Source organism: Microtus ochrogaster, chromosome 24 (assembly GCF_000317375.1).
Source record: "Microtus ochrogaster isolate Prairie Vole_2 chromosome 24, MicOch1.0, whole genome shotgun sequence".
NCBI classification, from domain to species: Eukaryota; Metazoa; Chordata; class Mammalia; order Rodentia; family Cricetidae; genus Microtus; species Microtus ochrogaster.
The window spans coordinates 29,254,290-29,268,788 of record NC_022024.1 but is presented as its reverse complement, the minus strand read 5'-3'; the positions used below and the strand labels follow the sequence as shown (position 1 = coordinate 29,268,788).

General features: G+C 43.5%; 1 protein-coding gene across 1 annotated transcript in view; it reads right to left on the bottom strand.

Annotated features, from left to right (window-relative positions):
* Cfap54 (cilia and flagella associated protein 54) overlaps positions 1-14,499 on the bottom strand; it is a 252,210-nt gene that overhangs the window by 68,985 nt on the left and 168,726 nt on the right. The window contains exons 52-57 of the mRNA XM_005358276.3: positions 7,655-7,757; positions 6,311-6,458; positions 5,423-5,580; positions 5,084-5,260; positions 4,862-4,988; positions 1,590-1,745 (exon numbers count right to left, since the gene is read on the bottom strand). Coding sequence (XP_005358333.2) covers positions 1,590-1,745; positions 4,862-4,988; positions 5,084-5,260; positions 5,423-5,580; positions 6,311-6,458; positions 7,655-7,757 — 869 coding nt within the window. The remainder of the gene's footprint in view (positions 1-1,589; positions 1,746-4,861; positions 4,989-5,083; positions 5,261-5,422; positions 5,581-6,310; positions 6,459-7,654; positions 7,758-14,499) is intronic.

The following is a 14,499-nucleotide window of genomic DNA, read 5'->3' as shown; positions in this document are numbered from 1 at the left end:
TATATAATGAAAGCATTACACTGTGCTGAAATATATATGATTTTTATGAATTTTTTAAGTTATATATTTATACTGGTGTAAGCCTAGCCTTTTATGGCTGAGCCATCTCTCCAGCCAAGCTTTTAAGTTTTAAAAATAAGCTTAACAAAAGTCAAGAGGTGATAGCACACGCCTTTAATCCCAGCACTCAGGGAGGCAGAGGCAAATGAGTAGGAGAGCCTGATCTACAGAGTGAGTTCCAGGGCAGCCAGGGCTACAAATATCCTGTCTCAAAAAGCCAAAAACCAAACAAAAAATAATTAACTTAATGAAAAATAAATCCTTAAAAAACAAAACAGCAAATGCTTGAAAATACTTAGAAATGATGCTAGTGCCTACCCATCCCTTGGCTCCCAGCAACCATGGCAACCATGGTGGATTCCATCCTTCCGGCACAAAAACTGAGAGAGCTGTCCTGCAGTAGAAATGCCAGGAAAGCAAAGTCCTATCCTCACCGTGAATAAGATCCACAGCTTTTGCATGGCAGGAGGGAAGGGGGGGGGGAGACAGAGCTCCCTTCGGGGCATGCTCATTTAACAGCTCCTGGTGTGTGAGAGGCTAACTCTCATGTGGCGTGTATAGATCGGTAAAGGACAATAATTGTTATGCTTTGGTTTTCCTGTGGTAAAAATGGCCATGGTGAACTTCCATGAATGCACTGTCTTTAAATTCTAATGCAGGTATTCTACAGTTATTAAATTTTAATTTATGCTATACCTAACTTAGAGAAATTAACCCAAATGTCTAACGAGGTAATGAAATAATATAAAATGCTAATTTATTGTTCTCATTTAATTATTTTTTAATTAGTAAGTTCAATTTGTCTTATTAATTATTATTTAACAAGTATGTGTTTTTAAAGATTTATTTCTGTTTTTAATATCTTCTTTTATGTGTACAGATGAGCTTTCCTGCATGTATGTCTGTGTATCATGTGTATGGCTAGTACCTGAGAGGCCAAAGGAGGGCATTGGATCCCCTGAAATTGAAGTTACAGCTGTATTCATGCTGGGAATCGAACCTGGGTCCTCTGGAAGAGAAGTCAGTGATCTCAACTGCTGAGTGATCTCTCTAGGCCTAATTTTTTATTTTTAAATTATGTGTATGTGTGTCTGTGTGGGTATATGTGAGCATGAGAGAAGGCACCCACAGAGGCCGGAAGATTTTGCTGAATCCCATGGAGCTGGGGTTACGGGTGGTGACTCCCCTAACGTGGGTGCTGGGAACTTGACTCAGGTCCTCTAGAGGAGCTTTACACACTTAGCAGTGGGAAAACCGCTGAGTCGTCTCTCCAGCCACATGATGTGCGGCCAAGTGGCTGAAGCTGACATTTTCTTGAGCCAAACATTAAGCGTTATATGAGGATATCAATTAGTAGTAACTTTTTTTTTTCTAGTTATAACTTAATGAGAGGCTTTCCTCAGACGCGGAGACATAGAGAGAGTGCTGGTGTCTTGTAAAGCTCTTGTTTTCACAAACAGGAAGTTGATTATTAATAATACCACGGCTCCACTAGCTTTATCGCAGTTCTGCGGCCAAGCTCCACCTACCTTTCTGAAACAGGATCTCAGCTTCCACCTCGCGCTCCTCGGCAGCTGTCCCCTTGCAGAGCTTCAAGGCCATCTCAAAGAGGTGAAGGGCAGGCAACCACCTTGTGACGTCCTTCTTTTTGCTGCTGGAATACACCTGCTTGGACAATGTGTGTCCTAAAAGCAAAACAGTTGGGTGGGGGCAAAACAGTGAAGCCTTCAGCAAGTGGAGCAAGCCACTAAGACAAGGGACTAATCTCACCGTAATGCTGTGGGTTGTCACAGTTCCGGGTAGCAAGAATGCTTTAGAGAGCCATATATCCAATTCTCAGGGAGCTAAAACAGTAAACTGAGCTCTGAGCAATCTCCAATGTGCTGTCTTCTTTTTAAAACAACAATAGTCTCCAAAAGTTCTCAACTTTTCATGGCGCTTCTAAAACAACCTCCATGTTCCTTGTTTGTTCCCAAAGTAATTTTAATATTTATTTATTTATTTATTTATTTATTATTTTACATCCCGATCCCAGTCTCCTCTCCCTCCTCTGCTTCCAATCCCTCCCCCCTCACCTCTGTTTTGCGCCTCCCCGACCCATCTACTCCTCCCTTTCTATTCAGAAAGGGCAGTCAGGCCTCCCATGAGTATCAACAAAACATGATATATCAAGTTGCAGTAAGACTAAGCACCTCCCCTTTTATTAAGGCTGGACATGACAATACAGTGTGAGGAATAGGGTCCCAGAGGCCAGCAAAGACTCAGAGACAGCTCCATGTATTCAAGAAGAGGCCTTATCAGAGAAACATCTGGAAGTTGTATGTTGTTCAGCATTAATAAACTTGCATATATTAATAGTTTTTTCCATTACAAGCACTGGTTACTCATTACGTAATCTGTCATCATAACTGGGTAAGGAAGTTCCTTACAGGCAAGGGCTACATGCCACACTCCGTGGGAGCGCTCATCTTTAATGACCGCATGGATGGATTACTGAATGGAAGAAACACCATTCTATATGGCATCAAAGACTGACATTTATCAAAAAATATTGTCTATATGTTTGAGTACTAGATATAAATGAGAAAAAAAGAGATAGGACTGTTAAATGGTTCCTACATGTCAGGTACCATCTCATGAACCCCACATGAACTGCACTGTGATTCACAGCTCTGAGTGGGCAACATTACACCCAAGGTCACATGATCATGATTTGAACCTAAGCCTGGCCCCATGGCCCACACCCTAAACTACAACACAGTACCCTAATAGTGAGGTCGTGGAACTGTTGATTAACTAAGAATAGAAACAGCAAGGCAAGTAGTTCAAATATCATGAGGCTGGTCACAGGAAGAAAAACTGCAGGGCACTATTGGGAGCAGAAGAGAGATCTGGTCCGTCCAGATCTTGGAAAGGTCCCAGGAAACTACCCAGACAACATGGTTGTCTTGTAGGTCAGTGGGTGACAATTTCACCCACTTCTGTTTCATAAATATAACCTTAAAGCATGCTATTTCCTGTCAGAGGCTATCACAAAGAATAACAAGAGGAAGTAGCCAAATGTGCAATGCAATCTAGACTATAAAGAGAAACTGTCGAGAAGCTAGCTGCGGGAGCGTTTGGGCTTCATAATATTGAAATGTGCCTTCTCCTAGAAAACACCAACTCCAAAGAAAAAACTGCTGTGGAACTGACTTTGTTTTGACAGAAAAGCGGCTTGTAGTTTTGTTTTTAAAGGCTGTATTTAATATAATATAGCAGAAAGCAAGCTGTTCAGCTTCAAGTGCGTCTACCAAGAAGCAACAGTATTGTCATTGAGTGGTGACAGATCTTCAAGATTAGTGAGTCAGAAAAGCCGAGAGCAGATTTGATTTTTGCACATGCTGCGCTTTGAGCTCACACAGAACTCAAATGTCCTAATAATACAGATAAACTGTAGGCTCAGAATATAGGGAAAATCGCTTGTGTGTGGCCACTGGCTGAGCTGCAAGGAGTCTCAGAGGCCAGCTAGTTGTGCTAACTCCATCAGATAGGAGACTTCCCAGGGAGAGGGATGTGTGTACTGAAACTCAGGCATCAGTGATGCTGCTGAGAAAGGATCAAAGGAGGAGAAAGAGATAAGGAGAAAATTTGGGAAAGTATATGCTCGCTGGCCTCCCTTTGCCCGTCCAGTCCTACTACTGATTCTCTTGGTGAGCAGCTTCTGGTAGAGAAGGCAGAAGGGTCCTAGAAGGTGCCGATTCCAACAGAGAGCTGCTACCAGTGTCAGGACAGGACAACTGGCTTTGTACCCAGGCTGTTTGGAGAGGTTTCCCAAAGGGGCTAACTGGTAGAGCACGGCAGACCTGCGCACCTTTCTTTACACTGCCTACAACAACCATGGCACCTGGTGTTCAAGGTGCTCTTAGCAGAAGGGCCGCTGCTTACTTAGCATGCATCGTGGTGAGACGTGGAAACTACGTCTTCAAGACACCTTGACTCTCAAGAACACAAAGACTTTGGCAATTCCCACATTTACAGGACACAGATTTGTTGCTTAAAATGATGCAGATTACTAGGCTTCGGGACAAAGCATGCCATTATCATCTGCACAATTAAGATAATGCTTTTTCATGGGCATTGTTTTCAGAGATACAGGCACTTAGCGGCATCAGGGACAACCAGAAGACATAATATACTGTTCTATACGCCTCCCAAAAACCTTCCTCAGTTTGACATGAGTATAAAATAACTAGTTGTGGTTTGGAGAACAATAAAAAGTGGTTTATTATTTAGGAATGCACCCACACTCTGGGTGTCCATGATTTTTTTCAATAAAGTAGACTGTGGGAATAATGTTGTTACAGAGACTGGTAGCTGAATAAAATGCAACAGTCCACAGCAGAACGCTTCACATATTATGACTACTGCAGTCAACCTCACACTTGATCTGTACACGAAGATCATCCTTGTACCACAGAATCTAGCACGTGGTAAGTAATCCAAACCTATTTAAGCATGCAGAGCCTGGGCATTCATCAGACTGATCCTTCAAGTTATGATATGCTACTTGAAAAGTCAATTTAAACACCTATAGTAGCAGGGCAATGGTGGTGCATGCCTTTAATCCCAGAAATCGTGAGGCAGAGGTAGGCAGATCTCTGTGAGTTCGAGGCCAGCCTGGTCTCCAAGAGCTACTTCTGGGACAGCTAAGGGCTGTTACACTGAGAAACTCTCTCTCAAAACACCACCACCAACAAAACAAAACAAACAAAATAATGCCTATGATACTCTAGGAAGGTAGATGTTTCAATGTTCTTACCAATTCTCAGTTTTATTTTGGCCAGTAACATGACGTGAGGAAGGTAGATATTTTTCAAAGGCTGCACTGGATTTGCATAGTCAGCTTCTGAGAGAGGGAATTCAATTGTCTCTCCAAAATTTAGCATCTAGGAGAGAAACAGTGGCTTCAGTGTCACAGTGAGGGAGAAGAAAAAATAGAAAAGAACATTCCCAAGTTCATGGCCACTGAAAGCATTCCCACCTGGGCAATGAGGATGCTGTGTGCTTGATTCAAGAAAATTAATTTGTCCTCTTTCGAAGCCCCTTGCTTGAATTTTTCAGCTTTGGTTAAGTCATCCATTAGAACGAAGCTTCTTGCCAGAGTCAGCCAAGATCGAGGAGAAAGGAACTCACTTCCTCCCAGCAAATGGATGATTTCCTATTGAAAGAACACGATTCTGCTTGTGTTTTCCAGTTCATTACGGAGCTGTGGCCATGGTGACAGGTGCACACACATTCATTAGGGTTGAGGATCCCCTCCTTTCGATCCAACTGGGATGTTCCCTAAACACACATGTGTATGCTACCCTGTCTCCGTTACCTGAAGGTTTCTGATGATGTCTGCCTTTAAGTGTTTCTCCTGCAGACCCAGGATCACGGCTTGCATCAGGAACTCGGCCAGGCACTCCGTGTCCTCTGCACTTTGTGCCTCCGTGCACACTTCATTGATGAGGCTCAGACAGTCTGTCATGTCATTCTCTAAGGCAGACAAGGGCGAGCATCGAGATACAGGAGAAAGCAAGAAGGGTATGCACATAGCGTCCCCAAAGATCAAAGAAGAAGAGGACATTCAGATGGAAAACAAATGGGCTTCCATGAAACACGGAGCAGGGAAGTGTTCTGAGTTGGGTGAAAGTGCTTTAGTTTAGTCCGATGCTATCAAAGTAATGTTATTACGTGAAATGACTCCATCTGGAAGGTAGATCGAGACATGCAAATAGGTAGGCACACAGCTAGACCACTCTCAGTCACTGTGGGAGCCTCCGTTTATAGATGCCAGGCTGTCATCTAAGACTACGACGTCTCTCACCATCAGTCAGGCAGGGACGTATGTTATCTCTGCCTTCCAAAGAGGAAAGGGAAGAGTCATGGGAGAGACTGAGCAAAGTGGGGGAAGGGTGTTGGCAAGGAGGGGGCAGGTCAGCATTGGAACCCTACTTGGGTGGCTCATCAGCTCTATGCTAAGAGCTGTGCAAATGTATTTTGCAATCTCCTTGTATTTTTTGAAAAATTAAATCAGTAACAAATGGGCTGTTTGCTCTGGCACAGAGCACCGTGAATTATCACTGTTTTTGTTTAACAACCTGTATTCTAAATTCTGGAAAGAGAGCAAGCTAGAAGGCTGTGAGCATTCTCATAGACAAATCCCCATACAAGCCTGTCCCCCACGTCAAATGAACCATACTGAAGACATTGGCTAAGAGAATACCTTTCATGATTCCGATACCACGAATCTGTGCAACAAACGCGGTCACGAGCATCAAGCGGCACCTCAGCCAAAGGTGGATGTTGAAATATTCCCGGGAATTCAGAGAAATGGGGTCTAAAAACTCGTTATCATCTTTACTTTCTGTGATCTAAAGAACATTAAAACAACAGGGTTAGCTTCCCATTGGATAATGAGAGCACTCTAGCCTAAGGCTAAGCAAGAACTGAGAGAAGCACCCAAAAGCATTCCACAATATCACATTTTAAATTAAGAAGTTGCTCCTGAACATTCTAGAAAACATGATACATGCAAAAGAAACAAGTAAAATCACCATAAATTCCATAACTCTCTATTAACATATTATACCACATTTTGACCTGTCTTTTCTCTTTATACTGCTACTCAAAAACAACTTCGCATGTAACCAGAGATGGCTCAGAGGTTGAGAGCACTGGCTGCTCTGGCAGAGGACCAGGGTTCGGTTTCCAGCAGCTACATGGCAGCTCACAATCACCTGTAACTTCAGCAGAATCCAATGACTTCATCTGCCCTTGGTTGGCAACGCACACACACGCTGCATTTAATATGCAAATGAAACACTTATACACATAAACTAAAAATTTTAATTAATAAAACAGTTTTGCAACAAGGGACTTTTTTTTGGTTTTGTTTTTAATTATATTATCAGTAGTTTCTATGTTATCAAAAACCTCCATGTCAGGGATGAAAAAATGGTAAATACAGTACTGGCTATCTATTCTGGGTTATTAGTTCGCTGAGTACGAGTGATTTCATTAGAAGCTTCTGCGTGACGAATACTTTTATTCAGACTCCTAAGCAATCTTCTGTTGGTAAATTGCAGTCTCACTCAGCCCAGTGACACAGCTCGTGACCAGCTGCCCAGCAGACGTTAGAGCCCGTGTATGGGGACGGCTCAGAGTGGGGAACTCCAGGTGGGAGAGAGGATGAGTGTCCTTGCTGCCACACCCAGGTAATACACAAGGGTGGAAGGAAGCGTGGGTCTTGGGAACCCACTCTGCTAGTGGGGGCCACATCAGGACTCACCACAACCACACATCTCATTTAAGTGAGCTCTTGGTGATGACTGTATCCACCCTCAACAGCTCACAAAGGAGGTCACAAAACTTTTGAAAAGAATGTAAGGGCCTCTCTCAATAAAGGGCATAAATGGGACTTCGTCCCAGACCCCGGTCTTGCGGTTACTTCTCCTTTACCATTTGGCTTCCCCCCCCCCCCATAGCTCATCAGCTTCCCGCTGTGCCCTTAGTTACAGGACACTGTGTGTTGGGATGTGCACTGCAAAGATATTATGTGCATACGTACAGAAGCACCCGAAGAGCTGGGACCCACTGAGTCCTCCGGCATTCTCTTTTTAAAAACCTTTGAGTCCTGGAGAAGCTTGAGCGTGGAATACACTATAGCAGCCCTGAAACCAAGGGAAGGTTTGGACTGTTACTAGTGATCGCATTTGTGTGTTATTTCACAAGTGTCTACTTCCTATAGGAACTCTGACAGCCCCAGCCACCCTCAGGAGGTAACTAGGTGTCCCCATCGTATGCCCCAACAGCACTCCGAACTGTAGGCCCTCTCCTTTAGTCGTGACACCTTTTAAACACAGCATGGCGTTCAAAACCACGTTCCACTACAGACGCTGAGGCACAAAAAAAAAAAAAAAAAAAAAAAAAAAAAAACCACAAAACTATCAAGTCTTTTTCAATAAAAAGAAATGAATCAAAGTATAAATGAAGGAATGTTTCCATGATCTCAAGCAGATTAAAGGCAAAACCCCCTACTTCTGCCCCCTGCAGCCAAACTTATCCTATTCCAAGTCTTTGGCAGCGCCACTGCTCCGGATCTTCAATGAACACTATTCCATTTCTCAAGTTCTGCCAGTCTGACCCACAACAACCCGTTGTCTAAGACCTCCTCACCCCTGCATCCAATTAACCTCTGTCCAGGCCATTTCGACTGCCGGGATGGAGGACCAAGATAGGTACCTCGTTCATCTCCTGTTCTTGCTCTCGCCCCCAACAGTTACAGGAGACCCCTCAAGATGACTGGTGAGACCCACATGAGAGACCTCCCTGAACTCTGAACTTTCCTCTTTGGACTGAATCCCAAGAATTGTGGTCTAGCCATGGCTGGCTTCATCCGTGTTCACGGATGCTCATAAGAAAGTTAGCTTTGTCCACAGGCTCTCAGAATGTGTGCTACGGAGGCTCAGTTTCCAGATTGTAACTTAAGGAAGTTTTTGTTGTTTGGCAGACATGTCGCATTAATAAACTGAAAACTGTGTTAATACTACCCATGAAGCTGAAATTTTCCCCCTTCTTCCCATAACTTATAGAGCATGTGACTGGCCATTTACCACCAGCCAGATGCCATATTATGGTATTTTAGTGAATTAAGTCATACACTATCCCCCACCCCCACACGCATATGACGAGTTCAAGGTAAGTGCTATTACTGACTCAATTTATGGAGTAGGAAATTAGCACGTGGAAATATTAAATAAGTTGTCACATGGCTACAAAAAGAGTCAGGGTGGGAATCCAGAGACAATAGGTTCTGGAACTTTTAGCTTGCTTGTTCTCTCTCCTTCTCTCCCTCCATTTACCCTCTCCCCTCTCTCTTTGTCTGAACCAGTTTGATATCATTGGTCACACCACAGTGTTATTTATCAACATTGCTGTCGGTGACACTGTGCCTGTACTTTTCATCAACATCAAATGTCCTCCTGATCCAGCCCAAGTCTTTTCTCCTGTGTTCTACTCAGGACATTAATATTACACACCTGGTGTGTTCTCTTCACCTTTGGCCTTCTTATTTATAAAAATGGCTGGTCTGTTTTTGCTACGTGAGTCATGCTGGTCTTGGACTTGTTTCTTTGAGTGGCAGAATTCAGTTCTCCTAAGAAAACCAGCAATCACCCCCATGCTCATGGGACGTGGTGACCCTTCCTCTGTTCCTTCCTTTCTCTGTGAGCGCTTCCGTGCTATCCATGATCCTGGCTATCAGCCAAGGGAGGTGCCTGGCTCCAGCAGTGGGCACAAAAAGCAGCAGATTGGATCAAATAAATTTAGTATGCAGGCTGAGAGAGATGGGCTAGGCATTCATGAGGCATCCAGTCTTGTCTCACTGAGCCCCAGCCTGCTCTCTACCTATCTTTCCCTCCTCTGCTAAGCCAATCAGAAAATCGCCGCTTTCGTTCAAGTTGCTCCGAGTTAGAATTCCGTCACTTGCCAATGACCAACACTAACAGATCCACGCAATCTCAATAATTTTATATTTTGCCAAAATATATTTGCATGGTGATGCTGATGTGGGCACACATGTGCCGTAGCCTGCGTGTGAGGCACAAAAGTCAACTCTGTGGAGTCGGTGCTCTTCTGCCTTTCTGTGGGTTCTGAGATGAAACTCTAACTGCCAGGCTTGCACAGCAAGTATCCATCCAGCCAGCCCCATAATACATAATTTTCTTCTATTCTTTAATAGCGTTTACTCCTCTTCCCTTTTTCTATTGTTTTGTGTCTTTGCTACAGTAAATTTTTCTTTCATCCTCCACACTGATTGGAAAATTACATATTCTAGTTTAGATTTTTAACAGCCGTCACTTGTAACGATGTCAAAAGCATACTTCTCAATTAATCCATTTTTAAAAACAGCATTTCTCTATTTGTCAAAGGGGGGGATGGGACAAAATGCGGAAGGTGAAGAACTCGGTGCTTTAATCGCCCTTTCTCCTCCATACCTGCTTGGTTTCTACATCTTATGGACTGTCTCTAGCTCGTTAGTAATCACTGCCCTTTTCTGGACTCGGTTCCAACACCGCATTCAGTTATACACGCATTAGGCCTGAGTGAAAACCCACTGTCATGCCCACCACGGGCCGCTTCAGCAGAACAACTGTACCCATTCCAAGGTTTAAAAGATTTGGGTCTCATCTGACACATCCTTGGGGCAACCGCCCAGGACTCTTCTGTGATAGCTTCTTTCAGGGTAGGAGCCACAGCTCTTTCTTCTTTTTCCCCTGCTGACCCTGCTGGGAGGGGCATGTATTCATTTTCATCAACAGGTACCTTTTGAAAATAAATTTCCCTGAATCTCATTATTAAGTTTTGTCTTCAGTGCTTTGCTAAGGTTATTGTGCCTTTCTGTGCCTTTCTGAACCCTTTAGGTGAGAAATTGGAAGAGATTACAGATGAAGAGTGCTTGCTGCTCCTACAGAGGACCTGCTTGCAGTACCCAGGTCTCACAATGGCTAACTCCAGTACCAGGGGATCTGTTGCTCTCTTTTGGTCTCTGTGGGTATACACACACACAGGTAAAACTCTCAGGCACATAAGGCACCAGAACTACCTGATGGGATCTTTTAATGGGCAGCTGAATCACAGGCGTTATTTCACTTTTACGAGGGGATGAAAATTTCCCAGGTGACTGTGGACTGGTTACAGTTTCCTCTTTGGGGAATAAAAAACAAAGGCATGTGGAATTGTCTTTTGCCAGTGGTATCTTTTAATCCATGCTTTCCAGTGGCGATAAGTAAAAACGTCATGACCTATTTACTACAAGCACAGCTGGTGGCTATAAGCTGTTTTGTCTTCTGGTGCTGGGGTCACACCCAGGCCTTGCACACTCCAGGCCGGGGTTCAGCCAGTGAGCAGCAGCCGCCTCCCTAGGGCCTTGGACTCTTCACGCAGGCGCTCTGCCACTGAGCAACAGTTACCTCCCCAGTGCTGGATGTAAGCATTTCTTGCACGCACAAAAATTAAATATTTTACAGATTAAATCAGTTGACATTTTTCTTTGAACTCAATTCTAATTTGATAAGTTTTTAGAGCTTCAACGATTTAATTATGTTTTCTTCTGTTGTTAATGAAAGCTTTTAAATTCAACTTGTATAGCAAATTTTCAGGAATTTGTACACAGGGGGGAAGAGTTCAAAGCCCACCTGTGTCATGTTTTAGCTGTATGATCTCAGGAAATGCAATTATCGATCTCTTTATAAAATGAGAATGATAACAGTTCTAACCACATCAAAATGAATGATTTTGATGATTAAATTAGGAACCATTTGTTCAAAAATACATGCTGGGTATCTATTTCGTGCCAGGCAGAAATCTAGGAGCCATGGATACAGCAGCAAACAATACAAACCAAAGCCCCCACCTCCCAGGCCCTGACATTCTACTCTGGTGGGATGTGCTTAGCAAACACGAGCTAGCTATTGGCATCAGCAGTTTATTGATTTGGCAAGAGAAATGGTAGAGGCCAGATTTATTTATTTTATTTATTTTTACTAACTCATTAAGCAGCTCTCCAAGCTGTGAATATTAAACTCCTAAGAGTTTGCTGGGCCATTAAAACATCTGCAGCATTGTAGTCTGCTGACTTCCTAAGGCATCCTTTGTGATTAACGTCATTGCTTTTCGTTTGCTATAGAAAGAAGCGAGCAAGAAGAGCAAGGAGCCTAGCTTGGCTTCAGTTTAACCGCGGTCCCTCACTCCACCTCCTGCCCTCGAGGCGACACACTTGTAGGGCACAGGATGGTGCTTTCACAGCCACCACCTCACCCTGCGAGGAGGGAGTGGTGCCCACTCCATGGGCTCTTCTGATTTAAAGCCGGGGCTTTAGACAGAGATGAGCTATGAGGTTGGGAATATTGATAACAAAGAAACTGTACTAAAACACAGGATATACCAGTATGTCATAACCCACTTAGTGCTGTTTAGTTGCTTTGTTTTCTGTTGCTATAATGAATCATCTGCAACTGAGAATAAAGGTATACTTAGTTCATTGTACTAGACCAGTGGTTCTCAACCTGTGGGTCACAACCCCTTTGGGAGGGGGGGGGTTCACATATCAGATATTTACATTATGATTCACAACAGCAGCGAAATTACAGTTATAAAGTGGCAACAAAATAATTTTATGGTTTAGGTCATTACAACATGAGGAATTCCATCAAAGGGTCACAGCATTAGGAAGGCAGAGAACTGCTCTTCCTTTGACCACCCACCCTTGGTGGGTGTCATCAACTGCTGAGGGCTTCCTGATGCATTATAACATTGTAGAATGTCACAGGGCCAGACAGAAAGAGCCTGCACCTGCTCAGATTTGTTTCATACAAAGCCACTAATGCCCGCATTAGGACTCTACCCTGGTGACCCCATCGAATGCCAATTATCTCTCAGAGGAGCTTGTATTGATGACTTCCCTGTGGCTTTAATTTAAAAAATACCTTGACAGAAAGCAGCTTCAGGACAGACAGGCTTTATCGTGGCTTACAGTTGCAGGGGGTACAGTCCCTCTGGAAGGGCAGGCAGGGCAATGGGCAGGGCAAGCACGGTATCAGGAACAGAAAGGTGGCTAGCCATACTTCCACCCACAGAGAGTAAGCAGAGATCAAACAGGAAGTGGGCAAGCATAGAAGGCGCCAAAGCCCACCTCGAGTGACACACTTCCTCTAGCAATATTCTACAAAACCTTCCCAAAGACCACGAGCGACTGAAGACCAAGTGTGCACACACATGAGCCTATAGGGGGCATTTATCACTCAAGTCACCCCAGAGAGACATTGTTAGCACACACCTCAGAGGTTATGTTTCTAAGACACCATCTCCAGGGACAGACATTTAAACAACAGCATCTGCACAAAGGAGAATTGCTAGTTCCTTCCCAGCAGCAGCCAGAGCAGTGCAGACAAGCCCAGAAGTACAACCTGTTCTAAAGTCTCAAATCACAAGGAATTTCAGCTTGGTCATGAAATCAAAGGCTTGGATGTTTTCCCATTTAGACCATCAGTTAAAGACCAAGGAAAATAGGAACAAACATTTGCTCAAACAACATTAAAAGGACGGTGTTCTGAAAGAGGGTGCAGAAGGAGAAACAGTGTGGAAAGCTTTGATCCCAGATATTTCTTATTAACATTCATGACAAAAATGGCCAGTTTTTTCTCATAAAAATCCATGCAGCTTGCTCTACCTGTCACCCCAGGGGAAGCGCCTTTCAATTTCCTTGACACATAATTTTATTGGAAGTATCAGGAGATGTCAGGCTGACCAACATTTGGAAAAGGGATTGTCCAACGCTCTCAGCAGCGCTCCAGCAGAAGCTTGTGTGGGGGTTAAGTTCATGAACGAGAAGCCTCACTCATCTTGACAGTGACCTTCCCAAATGAAAACTCTGCTCCACAGAGGCAAAAGCGCCAAAGGTTTCTCAGGTTTTCTTCCCAGGGGCCACATTCATGTATTTACCGTAGGAGTGTTCTGATACACTGGCGAGGCGCTGACATACATCTACCGTACATCTGCCTAGTCTTCAAATTAAAGCTCTTTATGACAGATCTTTCCTGGGTATCTGGCAATTTCTCATTCTCATTCTTTTCTCATTTAAAAAAAAAAAAGCACTCATCACTCACATCCTCTACACCACAAGAGGAAAGAATATCTAAGGACAGGTAAAGAATGACCAAAGAGTGCGTGTGTGAGTGTGTACATGCATGCATATGTGTGTTCCAGGTTTGCAGTTGTTCTCAGAGATACAGTCTGAGGAAAAGAGCAGTAATGGAAATCAAATACTAAAAGTTTCTTCATCTTTCAAACTTTGACAGGGGAAATAATTTGCGATTAGTAGAAACAATTTAAGCCTGAGCCTAAAATTAATAAATTTTCAAAAGCTGCCACAATCTACAGCATGAAGATGGCAATAGATGTAATAGCACTGTAAACTACCATAGTTCAGCTTTGATCTCAACACTGCTATCCACCCCTAAAAACTACTAGTATCTGCAAAATTATCAGGGCCCTCTAAAGAGTACCATCAACACTTACAGTATCTGAAATTAATATTGACCTCATTTTAAGATTAAATCATTGCACGTTAACAGAAATAATACAATTTACACACATAAAAATATTTTCCAAAGCATGAGTTTAGAGGCTGCCATGGCTTTATTTACTGTCTGTCCTAATAAAGGAAAACCCACTTCTGTCCCTGCTGGCACATCAGTCTATTGTCCCATCTTATTTTGATTAAAGAAGGAAAACTCAGCCTCACACAAGGAGACTTTTTCTTTCATTTATGGGTGTGTGCACATGTGTGTGTGTTTGTCTGTGCGGTATGTGAGCACGTTTGGACTATACATGTGGGTGTCCAGGTGTGTGTGC